The following is a 20,815-nucleotide window of genomic DNA, read 5'->3' as shown; positions in this document are numbered from 1 at the left end:
GAACAAACACAACTATTTCTGAAGAAAAAGCAAATATAATACAGGAAACAGAGTAAATCCAAATTCATATTCTCAGAATTTTAAGGCAGATAGTGGGTTTGTAAAATGAGAACAGGGTGCTATAAGAAGGAGCAATTAGAGAACAAGAGAAAGTCCTTGGAAGATAGAAATATTATTGCAAAATTTAAAGATTAATAGATGCCAGGTGCTGAGCGCAGGCGGCCTGCCTCACCCAGGCCTGGATGGAACCTGGGACACAGCGTCTGTGCCCCGCCCCCCGTGCACATCCCCCCTCACATCCCCCCTGTAACGGAAGCGGAACCTCCTCTCCCCACTCCCAAACCCGGGTAATGGACCCGCCTTTCAGTCCATCCCAGAGCGGCCGCCCTCTTCGACCACATGAGAGCCCTCCGAGGCAGCTACCGCAGGCCCCGTGGCTTCAACTTCACCTTGGCCTTCAGGTCCGCCATGCTGCCCGTGCCGCCCACCAGGCTGCCCGCACCGCCCGCCTGGCTGCCCGCGCCGCCCGCCATGCTGCCTGCGCCGCCCGCCATGCTGCCCGCCAGGCTTCCGGCGCCGCCCGCCGTGCTGCCCGCCAGGCTGCCCACGCCGCCCACCAGGCTACCCGCCATGCTGCCTGCGCCACCTACCATGCTGCCCGCGCCGCCCACCATGCTGCCCGCGCCGCCCCCGAAGGTGCGCCAGAACTACCAGCCCCACTGCGAGGCCGCCGTCAACAGCCATTTCACCCTGGAGCTCCACGCCTCCTTCGTGTGCCTGGCCGTGGCCTTTTACCTCAACCTCGACGACCTGGCCTTGAAGCACTTCACCGGGTTCTTCCTGCGCCGCTCCCACGAGCACAGCAAGCGGGCCCAGGGCCTGATGCGCCTGCAGAACCAGCGCGGGGGCCACCTCCACTTCCAAGACATCAGGAAGCCAGCCAGTGACGAGTGGAAGAGCGGCCTCAAGGCCATGAAGTGCGCCTTGTGCCTGGAGAAGCGCGTGAACCGGAGCCTGCTCGACCTGCACCAGCTGGCCACCGACAAGAGCGACCCCCACCTGCGTCTCTTCCTGGCAACTCACTACCTCGGCCAGCAGGTGGCGTTCATCAGAGAGCTGGAGGGTCATGTCACCACCCTGAGCATGGTGGGGGCCCCGGACGCCGACCTGGCAGGGTACCTCTTTGACAAGCTCACCCTGGGCGACAGCGACAAGAAGAACTGAGCCTGGACTTTCCCAGAGCCACGGGGTGACCAGAGCCCTGGTCACCGTGCCTGCCATGCAGACGGCAATAGTGCCCTTGCAGAAGAAGTTCACTTAAGTTTTTTTGTTTGTTTTTTTTGCAACAAGTGCAGGACTCTCTTTTCCTGGACTTTATTTTATCACTTAAGTTTTTTTCTTCCAGTTTTTCCGTTTCTTCCAATAAAGTTATTGGGTCATAAATAAATAAAGGTCTCTGGTTGATTCATGTGGGCAAATCTCTCATTTTTTAAGTTTTAAAACAGGTATCCAGGAGTCTCTGAACACAGCCATACCCCAACCATATGCAGCTCAGGATCTCCACAGTGGGAGGGAGAAGGCGTTCCATGGGGCCCTGGAAAACACAAAATCAATCTTCCCCTTATAAATAATGTGGGTATATGGGGGTAGACTGGGGTGGGGTGGGGTGAGGTAGGGGTCCCTGGTGAATGTGGGTGCATGTGCATAGTAAAAGTATAGAACCATAGCCTGAAAATCATGATTGCAGTTACCTCTGGGGAAGAAGTGAAGGGAATGGGATTGGGCAGGGTTTAAAATAAAGGGAGTCTTCAGTTTCACCTGAAACGTTTATGTTCATTAATTATGCAAATACTAATGGTTAAGTATGAGTAGCAAGATGGGGGGTGGAGGGGTTTGGAAGTCTGAATGGTGGAGTATCTCTTTGACAAGTTCACTGTGGGCAACAGTGATAATGGCAAAATGAGTGTTAGGCTGTCTTGCTCAGAAACACGGGGGTGACTTCCCATGGTCACCAATGCCTGGCATGCATGTTGTAATAACAAAACATCCACTTATATATGTTTTCTTTCCTTTGTATCATATGTATATATGCATGCGTATGTGTGTGTGTATATATATATATATATTTTTTAATTCCAACCAGCAGCAGAGTTCATTTTGAATCTCTAGACTAGATTCTGAATGTTTGCTTAGGAAGACGCCCTTTGTTGAAAAGCAGTTCGGCGATCACATTACTGGAAATGATATAGCTGCTTCCTAGACCTTTCCTGAGCCTGGCTGTATTTCTGCCCTTGGGTTTCATATATACAACTTTGATTTAGTTTTTGTTATTTGCTACCAAGAGAACCTAAGCTAATATGTCTTATTATCAACACACTTTTACCAGCCTCCACTGTATTTACAGTAGAGTAAATAGCCCTTCTAGGGTAGTAAATTACATCTTTTCTCTTTATCCCTACTACAGAGTCCACTGAAAGGAAAAAGGATCAAGGGTGGAAGGGATCAAATAAGAACAATTGCCCGGTTGATTCGTGTGTGCAACTCTCTTACCTTTTAAGTTTTAAAACAAGTATCCAGGAGTCTCTCCAGCTACCCATGCCCGGTCCACATGTAGCTCAGGATCTCCACAGAGGGAGGGAGAAGGTGTTCCATGGGACCCTGGAAAACACAAAATCTGTCTTCCCCTAATAAACAATGTGGGGGTGGCCTGGGGCCCTGGTGAATGTGGATGTCTCTAAATAGTTAAAGTATAAAAACATGGCCTGAAAATCATGATTGGGGTTGATCAGGGGAAAGAGTGAAGGGAATGGGATTGGGCAGGGGTTGAAATAAAGGGGGTCTTCACTTTATTTGAAATGTTAATGGTTAATTCTGGGTTAGCAAGATGGGGGCCCTGGAAGCCAACACGGCAGAGTCCCTCTTTGAAAAGCCCACCCTGCGCTACAGTGTTAAGGGAAACTGAGCCTTAGCCTGTCTTCCCCATAGATGTGAGGGTGACTTCCTCTGGTCCCCTATGCAGGACATGCAGTTGTCCTTAGAAAACCTCTACTTTCCCCTTATAAACAGTGTGGTTATGTGGGGTGAGGTGAGAGGGGTGGTTTGGAGCTCTGGTGTCTGTGGGTGCATGTGTATGGTAAAAATGTGGATAAAAACATGTTCTGTAATGCATCATAGCGGTTGCCTCCCAGGAAGAAGTGAAAAATGGGATTGGGCAGGGATTAAATAAATGGAGTCTTCAACTTTATCCGAAGTATTTTAGCTTATTAAATTATGCAAGTGTTAATGTTTATTACTTCTCAGTAACAATCTGGGGCCTTGAAAACTGGCATAGTGGAGTACCTATGTGGCAGGCTTGCCCTTGTCAGTGATTATGGGAACTGTGCCTTAGGCTGGCTTCTCCATAGACACAGGTATGACTTCATATAGTTAGCAGTGCCAGGCATGCATGCTGCTGTTATAAAACCTCTGCCTTTGTTTTCTTTTCTTTGTACAATTTCTACTAATAATTTAGTACAAAAAGAAAATCCTACTCAGTACAAGCGTTGAAAATTTAACACAGTTGCTGAACATCAAATTTTTGATAATGAATATATAGTAGATTGAATCTCCGTCAGAGAAATAATTAAGAGTCATAGAAGAACCTTGTACAATAACTAATAGCCACCAATAGAAATTTCAGAAGGAGAAAATAGAGGGTTGTGTAGAAGCGGACACAATAAGCAAGAAATATTTTTAAAATGCTAACTACATCCAAATACTATTATCATATATTTTTCTCCTTTAATTATACCAACACTCTAAATTAGATTAATAGATCTCCCTATGTGGAATTATTATTCCTGGAATGATATTTGGTCGCTTGGTTTGTTTTAGTATAATTTTTTTGAGCTATAACATTGTATAATATTAAGATGTACAATGTGTTGATTTGATACACATATATTGTGAAATGATTGCCACCAAAGCCTAAGCTGAAACCTCCATCACTTCACATAATTACCATTTCTTTTTGGTAGTCAGCATATTTAAGATTTACAATCTTAGCGACATCCAAGTATATAATACAATATTGTTAACTATAATGACCATGCTGTACATTAGATCCCCAAAGTTTGTACCCTTTGATTAACGTCACCCCCTTTCCCCGACCCCAAGCCTCTGGTAACCACCATTTTACTCTCTGAGTTTTGCTTTTTAAAATTCCACATATAAGTGATAGAATACAATATTTGTCTAACTTATTTTACTTAGCATAATACCCTCAAGGTTCATTCTAGTTGTTAAAAACACCAGGATTTCCTTCTTTCCCATGGCTGAATAATACTCCATTGTGTATGTGTGTGTGTTTATATATATATCACATCATCTTTATCCATTCATCCACTGATGGACACTTAGGTTATTTTCATGTGTGGGTTCTTGTGAATAATGTTGCATTGAACATGGAGATGCAGATATCTCTTTAAGATCCTGTTTTCATTTCTTTTAGATAAATACCCAGAGAAGGGATTGCAAGATCATATGGTAGTTCTACTTTTAATTTTTTGAGGAGCACCCATACTGATTTTCATACTGGCTGTATCAATTTACATTCCCAACAACAGTACACAAGGGATCTGTTTTCTCTACATCCTCGCCAACACTTGTTATCTCTTTTGTTTTTAATGATAGCCATTCTAATAGGTGTGAGGTGATATCTCGTTGTGGTTTTGATTCGCATTTCCCAGATAATTAGTGATGTTGAACACCTTTGTATGTGCCTGTTGGCCATTTGTATGTCTTTTTTGGAAAAATGTCTATTCAGATGCCTTGACCACTTTTTAATTAGGTTATTTGGCTTTTTTGCTAGTGAATTGTGTGAGTTCTTTATATATTTAGGATATTTTTATCAGATATATGATTTACCTGTTTGCTTTATTGATCGTTTCTTTTGCCATACAGACCTTTTTTTAGTTTGATGTAGTCCTACTTACTTATTTTTGCTTTTGCTGCTTGTACGTTTAGTGTCATATCCACAAAATTGTTGCCAGGACCAAAGTCAAAGAAGTTTTCTCCTATGTTATCTTCTAGGAGTTGTATGACTTCAGACCTTATGTTTAAGTCTTTAATCCTTTTTGAGTTAATTTTTTGAGGGGTGTAAGATAGGAGTCCAGTTTCATTCATCTGAATGTGGTTATCTAGTTTTCCCAACACCATTTAACAAAGAGATTTTCCTTTCCTCATTGAATATTCTTGGCTCCCTTGTCAAATATTAGTTGGCCCTATATGTTTGGATTTATATCAGAGCTCTTGATTATGTTCCATCAGACTATGTGTGATTTTTGTGCCAGTACCATACTGTTTTGATTACTAAAGCTTTGTATTATAGTTCAAAATCAGGAAGTATGATGCCTCCAGCTCTGTTCTTATTTCTCAAGATTCCTTTGGTTATTTGGGGTGTTTTGTGCCTCCTTAGGAATTTTAGGATTGTTTTTTTATTTCTGTAAAAAATCCCATTGAAATTTTGATAGGAATTGCACTCCATCTATAGGTGGCTTTGGCTAGTATGGACCTTTTAACCATATCAGTTCTTTTCCTCAGTAAACACAGTATATCTTTCATTTTATTGGGTCTTCCATTTTTTTATCAAAGTCTTAAAATTTTCAGTGTACATATCTTTCACCTTCTTGGTTCAGTTTATTCTTAAGTATTTTATTGCTTTTGATTTTATTGTGAATAAGATTGTTTTCTTTATTTTTCAGATGTCTTGTTAGTATATAGAAAATACAACTGTTTACTCTACGTTAATTTTGTATCCTGCAATTTTCCTGAATTCCTCGATTAGTTATAACAGGTTTTTGGTGGAGTCTTTAGGACTTACTGTATATAAAATCATATCATCTGCAAAGACATTCTGACTTCTTCCTTTCCAATATGGATGCCTTTTATTTCTCTTTCTTGCCTGATTGCTATGGCTGGGACTTCCAGTACTATGTTGAATAGGAGTGGTGAGAGTGGGATTCTTGTCTTGTTCCTGATCTTAGAGGAAAAGCTTTCAACTTTTCATCATTGTGGATGATGTTAGCTGTGGACTTGCTCTATATGGCTTGTATTATGTTGAGGTGTCTTCTCTCTATACCCAATTTAAGAATTTTTATGATGAAAGAATGTTGTATTTTATTAAATTATTTTTCTTCATCAAGGTGATATGATTTTTATCTTCCATTCTATTAATGTAGTGGATCAGTTTTTGATTTGCATATGTTAAACTATCCTTCCATCCCAGTGATAAATCCCACTTGATCATAGAACATGACCTTTTTAATGTGCTGCTCAGTTCAGTTTGCAAAGGTTATGTTGAGGATATTTGCATCTATACTGAACAGGGATATTGACCTGTAGTTTTTTTTCTTGTAGTGTCCTTATCTGGCTTTGGTATTAGGGTAATGCTAGCCTTGTAAGATGATTTTTGGAGTGTTCCCTCCTCTCTAATTTTTTGGAAGTGTTTGAGAAGGATTGGTATTAATTCTTTTTTAAATGTTTGGTAGAATTCAGGGAAACTGTCTGGTCCTGGCTTTTCTTTGGGAGAGCTTTTTCATTAGTGATTCAATTACCCTACTCATTATTGTTCTGTTCAGATTTTCTGTTTTTTCCTGATAAAGTCTTGGTAGTTGCATGTTTCTCAGAATTTATCCATTTCTTCTAGGTTCCAATATGTTGGTGTATAGTTGTTTATAGTATCTCTTATGATCCTTTGTATTTCTGTGGTATCAGTTGTAATGTCTCCTCTTTCATTTCTGATTTTGAGTCTTTTTTTTTCTTAGTCTAGCCAAAGGTTGTCAATTTCATTAATTTTTTCCTTGATGTATGCATTTGTCACTATGCATTTCCCTCTTAGAACTGTTGTTTGTGCATCCCATTTGTTTTCATATGCTGTGTTTCCATTTTTGTTTGCCTCAAGATAATATTCTATTTCCCTTTTGAATTGTCTGTGACCCTTTGGTTGTTCAGGAGTATGTTTTTTTTAATTTCCACATATTGGTGATTTTTCCAGCTTTCCTTCCATTACTGACTTCTAGTTTCATACCATTGTGCTCAGGAAAGCTACTTGGTATGATTTCAGTCTTCTTAAATTTGCTAAGACTTTTTCTGAGACTTATCATGTGATCTGTCCGGGAGAATGTTTCTCGTGTGCTTGAGAAGAATGTGTGTATTCTCCTGCTGTTGGATGGGATATCTGTATGTATCTATTTGACCCCTTTGACCTAAAGTACAGTAAAGTCCAACCTTTCCTCATTGATTTTCTGTCTGGATGATCTGTGTTGAGAGTGGAGTATTAAAGGCCCCAACTATTATTGTATTGCTATTTATTTCTCCTTTTACTTCTCTTAGTATTTGCTTTATATTACTTAGGCATTCTGTGTTGGGTGCCTAAATATTTACACTTGTTATATCTTCTTGATGAATTGACTCCTTTATCATAATGACTTTGTGTCTTTTGCCATATTTAGCTTTAAGTCTATTTTGTGTGATAGATGCATAGCTACCTCTGCTTTCTTTTGGTTATAATTGCTAGAAATACCTTTTTCCACCCCTACACTCTCTCTATGTGTATGTCCTTAAAGCTAAAGTAATTCTCTTGTAGGCAACTTATAAATGGATCTTGTTTTTTTATCCATTCAGCCATCCTATGTCTTTTGATTGGAGAATTTAATCCTTTTATGTTTAAAATAATTATTGATAGGTAAGGACTTACTATTGCCATTTTGTTCATTGTTTTCTGACTGTTTTGTACATCCTTTGTTCCTTTTTCTTCTCTCTTGCCATCTTTCTTTGTGATTTGATGACTTTTTGTAGTGGTATGCTTTGATTCCTTTATTATAATCTTTTTTTGTATCTAACACAGGTTTTTCCCTTGCGTCTTTGGGGTTGGTTACTGATGATTATTGTGATCCTTTGGTCATGTCATGTTTCCTTGATGTTTTTCATGTTCCTTGAAGTTTTGCATTGCTGTCTTTTCATTTGAAGCAGTAGTCACCTCCTACAGTCTTTACTAATTGCCTTCAGGAGAGATATACCTGCTGTGAGCCCTGGTAGTGATTCTGAGGCTTTCTCAGACCTTCTATGGATATAGCTGCTCCACACTTCTTCCTCCCTCTTGTGGCAGAAGTCTTAAGCTTTCTCTTATGCCTTCTCTTGTTCCTGCACTGCACCAGTCCAGTTGTTGACAGTCTCACTTTTGTTTTCCAAGAAGTGGCACTAAATCTCAAGTTTGTGGTGTTTCCCTAGCCTGCAGATTTGGGTGATTTTCTGCACGTGCTCACTAGCCATTTTCCAAAGCTCACCCTGCCACCACCACTGGGAGCACACACAGGGAGCTGACCAAAGTGTGGGGGGTGTGTGTGTAGAGGAGACATGCTGAGTACTGAGGGTACCCACGGGTCAATTGGGGTCATCCATGAGCAAGGCATTACCAGTGCTTGTGGGCAGGCTTCTTGATGGAGTCCAAGACACAATTATTAGGATCCATGTCCCTTTAATACCCTCTAAGAGGCCTATCTGCCACTCTCTCAGCTTCTTCTTGACCCCCAGTCATGAAGTTCACAATTCAGTATTCCTCTCCAATGTGTCTGAAATTTGTATTATTTTTTCCAGTGGTGTGTTGGAACTTTTCCTCTGGAAACCTGGACTTCCACAAAGGTTCTCACATCTGTGGGTGATTGTCTAAGACAGTGTTTTCCAGGGGCTCCTGGACTGTGGCCAAGAGAAGCTGGAACTGGTTCACAGGCTACCCCAGGAGCCATACCTGGGACCAAGTCAATATGCCCTTTACCCAGTGTGTGGGTGGTTGAGACTCCTTCTGGGACATTTAGCATATGGAGCTGCATCATCCCACAGCTCCCACAAAGGCACTGTTGTCCGTGAATGGATGCCAAATTGTTGTTGAGGGGGGACGAAAACAATAAATCTCTTATTTCACCATGATGCTGACATTACTCTTGCTAATATTTCTACTTATGATTTTTCATCTGTGTTCATACTTTAACATGTAGATTTTTTAAAAATATGTGTGAGTAACATCCCTGTCCTGCTTTGGTGTTAGGATTATTCTGCCCTTGTAAAACAAATTGGGAAATTTTCTCCATTTTTATATGCTCTGGAATAGTTTTCGTATCATAGGTTTTTTGTTTTTAGAAGGTTTAGTAGAATTCCCATTAACATTATCTGGATTTGCTCTCTTTTTTGTTAAGATAGATACGTTTATTTCTGTGAAAAAAAGTGCCTTTGGGATTTTGATAGGGATTGCATTGAATCTGTGGATTGCTTTGGGTAGTATGGATATTTTAACACTATTAAGTCTTCTAATCCATGAAATGGTATGTCTTTTCATTTATTTGTTTCTTTTTAAATTTCTTTCAGCAATGTTTTGTGTCACATTGATTGATTTTCATACATTCAACTATCCTTGTATCCCAGGGATAAATCCCACTTGGTCATGATATATGATCCCTTTAATGTGCTGTTGAATTTCGTTTGCCTAGTATTTTGTTGAGGTTTTTTGCATCTATATTCATCAGAGATATTGGCCTGTAGTTTCCTTTTCTTGTAATTTATTTTTCTGACTTTGGAGGTACTGTAATACTGGCCACATAAAATGAGTTTAGAAGTGTTTCCTCCTCTTCCGTTTCTTGGAAGAGTTTGAGAAGGATTAGTATTAATTTTTCTTAAATTCACATGGAACCACAAAGGACTCCAATAGCCAAAACAATCTTGAGTAAAAAGAACAGAGCTGGAGGCCTCACACTTCCTGATTTTGAAAAATATTACAAAGCTACAGTAATAAAAGGAGTATGGTACTGGCATAAAGACAGACACATAGACCATTAGGACTGAATAGAAATAAGCCCACACATATATGGTCAAATACTCTTCAACAAGGGTGCCAAAAATGGGAAATGGATAGTCTGTTCACCAAATGGTGTTGGGAAAGGCAGATATCTACATGCATAAGAATGAATCTGGAACCTTACATTACACGAAATGCAAAAATCAACTCAAAATGGATTAAAGACTTTAACATAAGACATGAAACTATAAAATTTGCAGAAGAAAATATAGGGGAAAGACTTCATGACATTGGTCTTGTCAATTGTTTCTTGGATACCAAAAACAGAGGCAACAAAGGCAAAAATAGACAAGTGGGACTACATCAAACTAAAAAGCTTCTGCACAGCAAAAGAAACAATCGACAAAATGGAAAGGTAACCTACGGAATGGGAGAACATATTTGCAAACCATATATCAGATAAAGGGTTAATATCTAAAATATAGGAGGAACATATATAAATAGCAGAAAAAGAAATAACCCAATTAAAAAAATGTGGAAAGGACTTATTGACATTTCTCCAAAGAAGACATACAAATGGCTAACAGGTACATGAAAAGTTGTTTAATATCACTAATCATCAGGGAAGTGCAGACCAAAACCACAATGAGATATCACCTCACACCTGTTAGGATGGCCATTATCCAAAAATCAGAAAATAACAAGTGTTTGTAAGAATGTGGAGAAATTGGAACCCTAGTGCACTGTTTTGGGGAATGTAAAATAGTGCAGCCACTATTGAAAACTGTGTGGACATTCCTCAAAAACTTAAAAATAGGACTACCATATGATCCAGGAATATCACTTCTGAGTATTTATCCAAAAGAACTGAAATTAGGATCTCAAAGAGAGAATTGCACTGCCATGTTCACTGCAGCATTATTCACAGTAGCCAAGAGGTGGAAATGATCCAAGTGTCCCTTGATGGATGAATGGATAAGGAAGAAGCAGTGAAGAAAATACAAATAGGAAAGAAAGAAATCCTCTCATATGCTACAATATGTATGAACCTTGAGGACACTATGATAAGTGAAATAAGCCAATCACAGAAGGACACATACTGCATTATTCCACTAATAGAAGATATACAAAGTAGTCAAGCTCATAAAAAGAAGGTTGGATGGAGATTTCCAGGGGCTGGGGGGCAGGGAAAACTGGGAATTTGCTGTTCAATGTGTATAGAGTTTCAGTTATGCACAATAAAAAAGTTCTAGATATCCTGCTATACAATATTGTGATTACAGTTAAAGGTACTGTATTGCACACTTCAATTTTAATTAAGAGGGTAGATATCGTGTTACATGTTTTCTACCACAATAATAAATCACTTGTAATAGATGCCTTGTAAATATCTGTTGAATAAATGAAAAGTAAAAATAGATAATCTTATTTATTATACTTAGCAATCTATCAAGATTCTTCCTAACTTAGATTTCAAGATATTAATTGCCACTACATACCATTTTGGCCATCCTAACATATTTTAATATGTAATTCTCTTACTGCTTTTAATTTCTAAATAGCTTAGAACATCAAATTTTATTTTCCCTTTAACTCAAGAAATTTAGAAAGATGTTTATAAAATTTAAAACAGATGTTTGGGATTACCACTTTTTGCTAATTTCTAATTGTATATGATATAGAGTGAGAATATAATTGCCCTAATTTCATTCATTTCTTTGTTCATTATTCATTTAACAAGTATTTATTGCATGCCTACTGTGTATCACGCACTATACTCATCAATGAGGATATAGCATGGTCAGACAATGGCCCTTGTCTTCAAGGAACTTAAAACCTAAAAATAAATAAGTAAATAAATATGATTAATTTCTATTGGGATTAAAACCATAGATAAATATTCAGTTTACTGTGATAGAGAATAGCTATTGCTGGAGGAGACATTATTTTGAATAAGGTGATCAGGGATACTTCTGTGGGCTGATGTTATATTGAAGGCCAAAGGGTAAGTGAGAGTCAGCATATAATAGCCAAGGGAAGGCATTTTAGGTGTTAGGGTATCAGAAAGGAGGAGGTGTATGTCACCGAACCATAATGAATTGAGGTGGAGTTGCACAAGGTAAGGTTGAGATGTAGGGTCTTGTAAGTATTATTAGAGTAGTCCAAATTATATTCCAAGTGCAACGGCAAGGCTGTAAAGGGGTTTAAGCAGGCAAATGATTCTGGCTGTTGTGAAGGATGTTGGGTTTGGGGAAGAGTTGAAGCAAGAGGACCAGGTAAGAGGTATTGCAGAGGTCCAGGTGAAAGACCATGGTAGTTGGAACAACAGGGGTGGCTAAGGAAATGAGATATAGACAGATTCACATGGGTTTTGGATAAGCTGATAGGATTTGTTCGTGGATTTGGAAGTGAGAAATAAGAAATGGGGAAAATCTAGATTCAGAGATTTGGACTTGAGCACCTGGGTTGATGGTAGTGCTGTTTATTAATCTGGGGACTTTTGCTGGGGATACATTGGAGGTGGAAGGGTGGGGAAGGCATGTCATCTAAAAAAAATCTGAGATGCATATTTAGACATCCAAGTGGAATTGTCATGCAGGTAGCCAGAAAAATGAACCTGGAGCTCAGGAGGAGGTCTTGTTTTGAAATATACATATGGGAGGCATCAGCTATAGATGATGTTGAGGTCAAGCGACTGGAGAAGCTTACCAGAAAGAGAGTGGAGAGTACGGTGCAGCCTGCCGCACCCCCAGGGCAGCTAACATTAGAGAGCTGCTGGCCCCACCTGGACCATAACCTCATTCCAGACTGTGATCACCTGTGTCCACACCCAGTGTCCCCAAATCTGCCTGGCTTCTGGTTTCTCCTTTCAGGATGTGAAAAAGAGTTAGCTCTTTACGTTGTCTTCAGGGCTATGGATAGAAAGAAATTATTTCCCAGTTAAAAGAAGATTCCCCAAGGAAATGATCTCCTTTTCCATATCTTTTTTTCTGTTCCCTTACAAAACCTCAGTCTCTCACTCAGTCCGCTGTGTTTGACCAGATGAAATCTGTACCCATGTAAACTCTAAGGTTGTCCATGTCTGGGAAAAAAATTCTCAAAATATTTTGTTTCTTCTGAGCCGCCTGTGTGTTACAAAGATAAAAGTTTAAAATTACAGATTTTTGTATGCAGTATTCAAGGTTACAGGAATAGTGTGAGTCTTTTTAAAGCTAGCAGATTGCTTTGAACATCTAATAAAATGTGAATAAGTTTATCTACATAGTAATTACCATCCACAATTCATCACTGCATTTTAACACTTTTTTTAAAAATGAAAATTATGGCCCTGTGAGTTCAGTTTCCAGAAAATGCTACTGTCATTTACCTCTTCTTAGTCAAAGTTGGTCTTTTTACTTTTCTTTCTCTGCTTGCTTGGAGGACCTCTCCTCTCTCTGACCTCGACTCAGATCCTACCTATTAACTGTACTCCTCTAGATATGAGGAAGCACAATGTAAGCAGCTGTTTGTGTTTATAACTGTAAATTGACTGAGGATCCTTATTTGCCTGATTTGGAGAGGCAGTTTGCTGTACTGATTTCTTAAGCTCAGATTACCTGGCTTCAAATCCCAGTTTATCCACTTACTTATCTTGGGTGAACTTGGCCAAGTTATTTAACTTCTCTGTGCCTCAGTTTCCTCACATGTAAAATAGAGATAATAAAAGTGTCAATCCCATTGGGGTTTTGCAATTAAATGAGTTATATGTAAATCATTTTGAACAGTGTCTGGTATATAGTAGGTGCATTATGTGTTAGTCATCATTTATCATCACCATCCTCATCGTCCACCCACTTCTAAGTTTTTTTGTGCTGTTTATGCTTTGGGGAGAGGATTTTCATGTCTGTACTTTGCCACTGGTGGGTCTCTTGCATTTTGACCAACATTTATTACCCTGCATATTTAGAAGGAAAAACTCTTTGTAGCTGCTTAGTTGTCAGGTGTTGCCAGGATTCAGGAGGGTAGATTGCTAGTTTCACTGCCCCAAACTCAGGCCCAAGACTACAGGCGAATTTTGCTATGACAGTTTTCCCTGGTAATCCTCCCCATTCTGTCTCAATGAGCTTCCCTTTTAAATCACTCCGTAGAACACTTTTTGCTTATTCTTCCCAATTCCAGGTTGCCCAAGTCTGTTTTTTCCGTCCTGAACTACCTCTCACTTCTCAGAGATGGAAAACAGCAAAAGGATGAAGTGCTAATCGTTAATCGTAATCCCCACTGTCATCTGGAGGTTGGGATCTGAAAAGGAGAGGAATGGGTGGGCGCAAATGGGGGGCTGAGGAGTAGGCAAACAGGATCACATTAGAGCTACTAACAAAATAATAACTAAAATTGATAAATCACCACACACTTTGCCATGGGGGTTCTCAAGCTTTGTTGCACGTTAGAATTACCTCCAGGGTACATCCCAGACCAATTATATCAGTCTCTGGGGGCGGGACCTAGGCATCCCAGGCAGTCAAACCAGCATGAGCACCTTGCTACTTCAAGTGTGGTCTGTAGAGCAGCAGCAGCAACCTCACCTGAGAGCTTGTTAGAAACTCAGTAGTCTTAAGCACTACCCCAGACTTACTGAATCAGAATCTACATTTTATTTTTTTTAATTTTTGGCTGCGTTGGGTCTTTGTCGCTGTGTGTGGGCTTTCTCTAGTTGTGGCGAGCGAAGGCTACCCTTCGTTGCTGTGCGCGGGCTTCTCATTGTGGTGGCTTCTCTTGTTGCGGAGCACGGGCTCTAGGGCGCACGGGCTTCAGCAGTTGTGGCTCGTGGACTCTAGAGTGCAGGCTCAGTAGTTGTGGTGCACGACCTTAGTTGCTCCACGGCATGTGGGATCTTCCCCGACCAGGGATCCAACCAGTGTCCCCTCTATTGGCAGGCAGATTCTTAACCACTGTGCTACCAGGGAAGTCCCAGAATCTACATTTGAATAAGAGTCCAGGTAATGCATATGCACACTGAAGTTTTTGAAGCACTGTTTTAGCATCCTAGTTCTCAATGATGGCTGTACCTTGGGATGATCTGGGATGCTGGAAAATCTACTGATGCTCACATTTAAACAACTCATCCAGGTATATCCTTATGCACGTATGAGACCAAACACGCTAAAAACTTACTGTAACTTCAACAATTGTTGAATTGACAAATATTAAACAAGACTTTGAGGGCTTCCCTGGTGGCACAGTGGTTGGGAGTCTGCCTGCCAATGCAGAGGACACGGGTTCGAGCCCTGGTCTGGAAGGATCCCACATGTCGCAGAGCGGCTGAGCCCGTGAGCCACAGCTACTGGGCCTCCGCTCTAGAGCCCGCGTGCCACAACTACTGAGCCCACGTGCCACAAATACTGAAGCCTGCGCGCCTGGAGCCCATGCTCCGCAACAAGAGAGGCCATCGCAATGAAAAGCCCGCGCACCGCCGCAACGAATAGTGGCCCCTGCTTGCCACAACTAGAGAAGGCCCGCACGCAGCAACGAAGACCCAGTGCAGCCAAAAATAAATAATTTAAAGAAAAAAAAAGACTTTGAAACCTCTCATTTCCATTGATGTTGCATACTTGCACATGCACATACACACACACCTTTAAGCATTCTGTTTTATAAATGGGTTGGCAACCCATATGTTTTATCACAAACATGGATTGGAAACTGTGGCATACAAACCAGATCCAGCCCACCATCTACTTTTGTAATAAAGTTTTATTGGAACAAATGCATGACCATTTGATTACATATTGCTTGTTACTGGGTTCGTGCTACAGTGGTACAATTGTTAGCAAACTCAGGTCCGGCTGCTTGCCACTGGAACGTCGGTATGAGAGACAAATGTTGGTAGGAACAGAAAAGTTGCTTTAAAAAAGTTGCCATCAATCTGGGGAGAAGGCTGACTAGTGTCCCAAAACCAACTCTAAAGATTCTGCTCGGCCATGAAACTTTCTAAAGGGTAAAAAGGGAAGTAATCTCAGTTAATCATTGAGATAGGGTGTCAGACTCATCGCCATCTCCCACTGCATGCAGGCTTGTCAATTCCTTGTGATCTTTCTTTAGATGCTATCTCATTCACACAGCTTGTTTGAGAGATTAATGAAGGGGAAGCTGGGGAAGAGACCTGGTCATCTGTTAATTTACTTATTCTTCATTTCTACTTCTTTGATCTAAGGAAGGAACCAACAGGTTAGGCAAGGCTTTGTGTGATCAAAAGATTTGAAGGGTGTGCTTGAGCCGGAGGTTAGTTAAAGTATAGCTTTGCTAAAGTGACAAGACAAAAGGTGCCTCCTGTAGAGAGCTCTTTCCTGCAAAGTGCTCTTTTCTGCCAAAAGCTGCTTACACAATTAGTAGATACGACAGACTGTATGTCCCACAAAGTCTAAAATACTATCTTATTCTTAACAGAAAATTTTGCCAACCCGTTTTATACTAACTTGTCACAGGCCCTGAATATTTAAAATATTTAAAACGCTAAATATTTTAAAACCTTCAACTGTCTTTATACCTCCAGCATACTCACATTGCAGTCTAATCGTCACCCTCTGGCAGAAAGGAAAGCCACGTACTGTATACGTTGAATCTAGGAGGGTAATGATTTAATATAGCATCTCCAGCCAAGAGAAATATGGCAGACATTGCTGGTTACCTATCCAATGGCCATTTCACTCCTCCTTCCCTGCTAAGGCAACACTAATTTGGGGGGAATGACAATGTCCCCAGTTACTGGTGATAAGTCATAATTAGTCTATATCAATCATGGCACTTATGTTCTCCTTACAAGGTATTTGCTTTTTGTTCTCTCCTGCTGCTAGGGCCAGCCATGTGAATGATTTCTGGCCGCCTGGGAAAAGTTTGCTCCCCTGATAAAAGAGACAGAGTTTTGAGAAAAGAAAGCATTTTGCCACCATTCCGATCATCCTTGTTGGGATGCTTGTATGAGGATGTTATGCCAGAAGCAGAGAGAGCCACCTTGTAACCATGAGGAAAGGCTGAGAGAATTGCAGGACACCAGTGTAGACCATGTCATACTTTCGCCAGAGTCATCAACCCTAGCATTTTCTATCACCCAGGCTTCTTGATAAGAAAACACAATTGACATTATTGTTTAAGTACTTTGTGTGTATTCTGTTACTTGTGGCTAATCTAACAGACGTAAGATGACTATAGGGGCAAGGCATTGTTTAGCCTCACTCAAAATTAAATCTACCTTTTCCTTCCCTTTTTAAATAAGCAGTATTGTAAGTGTGTGTTATATGTGAGGTTTCAGATAGAGCACCTGTTTCAGGTGCTCTCCAGACATTTTCTGTGTTGTTGTTAACAACAATCCTGTTTGGTATGGATCTTATTTGATGAGAAAATGGGTTCAGAGTGATGTCATTTTCTAAAACCACACACCTACAAAGTGATAGAGCCAGAATCATCTGGTTTCAAGGGAGGGTAATGTCTTTGCATCACTTCTACTTTGCTATCATCTCAATTCCTTGTGCTATATGATCCTTATTACACAGGTGATTTTATTTAAGCAGTAGCCCTGTGAAATGAGTCGCTTAACCTCTATTTTTAAATAAAAAGTAATGCAGTTTGGTTTATGGGCAGTGTTTGCATATCCCTTCCAGGCGTTCAGACCTAGAGTTCATTCTCTCCTTGTCACACCCAGCCCTGAATGACCTCTCTCTCCCTCAATGTTCAATATTCATTAAAAACACAGGTCCCTAAACCTCATCTGCATCTCAAACTAACTGCTATCTCAACCTTTAATTCATAGCCAGGCTTCTAGAAAGGTTTACCTGTATCTGTTGACTTTCTTAAAAGGAGGAATTTCTTAGTATTACTTCCACAAGATTTAGAAATAAAACATATAAAATGATTTATGTGAAAGCCTTCCTCCTTTTCCTATCCCTAGGCTCTCAATTGTTCCTCCCCTGCCCCCTGAAGGGAAGCTTTTCCTGGGAGTTTTCTGTAATAGCCTTATTTACATTTGTTTCATGTATATTTCAGCATATAAGGATTTATACCTCCCCTCCAACCTAAATAGTAGCATAATTCAAAGGATCCTGCATCTTGATTTTTTCCCCATCCTTAACAATATAAAAGAATGAATTTTTTATTTGAGATATAATTGGCATAACATTTCATTAGTTTCAGGTATACAATATGATTTGATATTTATATATATTGCAAAATGATCACCACAATAAGTCTATTTAACATCCATCACCAAAGATGGCGGAAGAGTAAGACGTGGAGATCACCTTCCTCCCCACAGATACATCAGAAATACATCTACATGTGGAACAACTCCTACAGAACACCTACTGAATGCTGGCAGAAGACTTCAGACCTCCCAAAAGGCAAGAAACTCCCCACATACTTGGGTAGGGCAAAAGAAAAAAGAAAAAACAGAGACAAAAGAATAGGGACAGGACCTGCACCAGTGGGAGGTCTGGTCAATGAAGGAGGGGAAGCCTCGGAGCCACGGAGGAGAGCGCAGCAACAGGAGTGCGGAGGGCAAAGCGGAGAGATTCCCGCACGGAGGATCAGTGCCGAGCAGCACTCACCAGCCCGAGAGGCTTGTCTGCTCACCCACCGGGGCGGGGGCTGGGAGCTGAGGCTCGGGCTTCGGAGGTCGGATCCCAGGGAGAGGACTGGGGTTGGCGGCGTGAACACACCCTGAAGGGGGCTAGTGCGCCACAGCTAGCTGGGAGGGAGTCCGGGAAAAGGTCTGGAGCTGCCGAAGAGGCACGAGACCATTGTTTTGGGGTGTATGAGGAGAGGAGATTCAGAGCACTGCCTAAATGAGCTCCAGAGACGGGCGCGAGCCGTGGCTATCAGTGCAGACCCCAGAGACAGGCATGGGACGCCAAGGCTGCTGCTGCCGCCACCAAGAAGCCTGTGTGCGAGCACAGGTCACTCTCCACACTGCCCCTCCCGGGAGCCTGTGCAGCCCGCCACTGCCAGCGTCCCGTGATCCAGGGACAACCTCCCCGGGAGAATGCACGGCGCACCTCAGGCTGGTGCAACGTGACGCAGGCCTCTGCCGCCGCAGGCTCGCCCCGCCTCCTCCGTACCCCTCCCTCCCCCCGGCCTGAGTGAGCCAGAGCCCCCGAAGCAGCTGCTCCTTTAACCCCATTCTGTCTGGGCAGGAACAGATGCCCTCAGGCGATCTATAAGCAGAGGTGGGGCCAAATCCAAAGCTGAACCCTGGGAGCTGTGCGAACAAAGGAGAGAAAGGAAATCTCTCCCAGCAGCCTCAGGAGCAGCTGATTAAATCTCCACAATCAACTTGATGTACCCTGCATCTCGAATACCTGAATAGACAACGAATCAATCATCCCAAAAAAAAAAAAATCATCCCAAAGTTTAGGCGGTGGACATTGGGAGCAACTGTAGACTTGGGGTTTGCTGTCTGTGACTGACTAGTTTCTGATTTTTATGTTTATCTTAGTATAGTTTTTAGTGCTTGTTATCATTGGTGGATTTGTTCATTGGTTTGGTTGCTCTTTTTTTTTAATTTTTTTGTTTTAACAATTTAAATTTTTTATTTTAATAACTTTTATTTTATTTATTTCTTTTTTTTCTCGCTTTTCTTCTGAGTCGTGTGGCTGACAGGGTCTTGGTGCTCTGGCTGGGTGTCAGGCCTGAGCCTCTGAGGTGGGAGAGCTGAGTTCAGGGCATCGGACCACCAGAAACTTCCTGGCCCCGCATAATATCAATTGGCGAAGCTCTCCCAGAGATCTCCATTTCAACGCTAAGACCCAGCTCTATTCAACAACCAGCAAGCTCCAGTGCTGGACACCCTATGCCAAACCACTAGCAAGACAGGAACACAGCCCCACCCACTAGCAGAGAGGCTGCCTAAAATCATACTAAGTTCACAGACACCCCAAAGCATACCACCAGCCTTGGTCCTGCCCACCAGAAATACAAGATCCAGCCTCATCCACCAGAACACAGGCACCAGTCCCCTCCACCAGGAAGCCTACACAACCCACTGAAACAATCTTAGCCACTGGGGGCAGATGCCAAAATCAACAGAAACTACGAACCTGATGCCTGTGAAAAGGTACCCCAAACACAGTAAGTTAAGCAAAATGAGAAAACAGAGAAACACACAGCAGATGAAGGAGCAAGGTAAAAACCCACCAGACCAAACAAATGAAGAGGAAATAGGCAGTCTACCTGAAAAAGAATTCAGAGTAATGATAGTAAAGATGATCCAAAATCTTGGAAATAGAATGGAGAAAATACAAGAAACGTTTAACAAGGACCTAGAAGAACTAAAGAGCAAACAAACAATGATGATCAACACAATAAATGAAATTAAAATTTCTCTAGAAGGAATCAATAGCAGGATAACTGAGGCAGAAGAAAGGATAAGTGACCTGGAAGATAAAATGGTGGAAATAACTACTGCAGAGCAGGATAAAGAAAACAGAATGAAAAGAATTGAGGACAGTCTCAGAGACCTCTAGAACAACATTAAACGCACCAACATTCGAATTATAGGGGTCCCAGAAGAAGAGAAAAAGAAAGGGACTGAGAAAATATTTGAAGAGATTATAGTTGAAAACTTCTGTAATATGGGAAAGGAAATAGTCAATCAAGTCCAGGAAGCACAGAGAGTCCCACACAGGAAAAATCCAAGGAGAAACACACCAAGACACATATTATTCAAACTATCAAAAATTAAATTCAAAGAAAAAATATTAAAAGCAGCAAGGGAAAAGCAACAAATAACATACAAGGGAATCCCCATAAGGTTAACAGCTGATCTTTCAGCAGAAACTCTGCAAGCCAGAAGGGAGTGGCAGGACATATTTACAGTGATGAAAGGGGAAAACTTACAACCAAGATTACTCTACCCAGCAAGGATCTCATTCAGATTCGACGGAGAAATTAAAACCTTTAGAGACAAGCAAAAGCTAAGAGAGTTCAGCACCACCAAACCAGCTTTACAACAAATGCTAAAGG

The 20,815-nt window shown here is 41.2% G+C and overlaps 1 protein-coding gene across 4 annotated transcripts in view; it reads left to right on the top strand.

The window, feature by feature from the left end:
* The window catches only part of PRRG1 (proline rich and Gla domain 1), a 198,547-nt gene that overhangs the window by 150,261 nt on the left and 27,471 nt on the right, over positions 1-20,815 (top strand). For 2 of the 4 annotated variants that reach the window (XM_057538911.1, XM_057538910.1), the window contains exon 4: positions 697-1,224. The exons of 1 other annotated variant lie outside the window; for it this stretch is intronic. In XM_057538911.1, coding sequence (XP_057394894.1) covers positions 697-1,224 — 528 coding nt within the window. Of the gene's footprint in view, positions 1-461; positions 1,225-20,815 lie in introns of those variants that run through there. One more of the 4 variants, XM_057538909.1, reaches the window with a different exon arrangement.

This window comes from Balaenoptera acutorostrata, chromosome X (assembly GCF_949987535.1).
Source record: "Balaenoptera acutorostrata chromosome X, mBalAcu1.1, whole genome shotgun sequence".
NCBI lineage: Eukaryota > Metazoa > Chordata > Mammalia > Artiodactyla > Balaenopteridae > Balaenoptera > Balaenoptera acutorostrata.
This window is presented reverse-complemented; position numbering and strand designations above follow the sequence as displayed.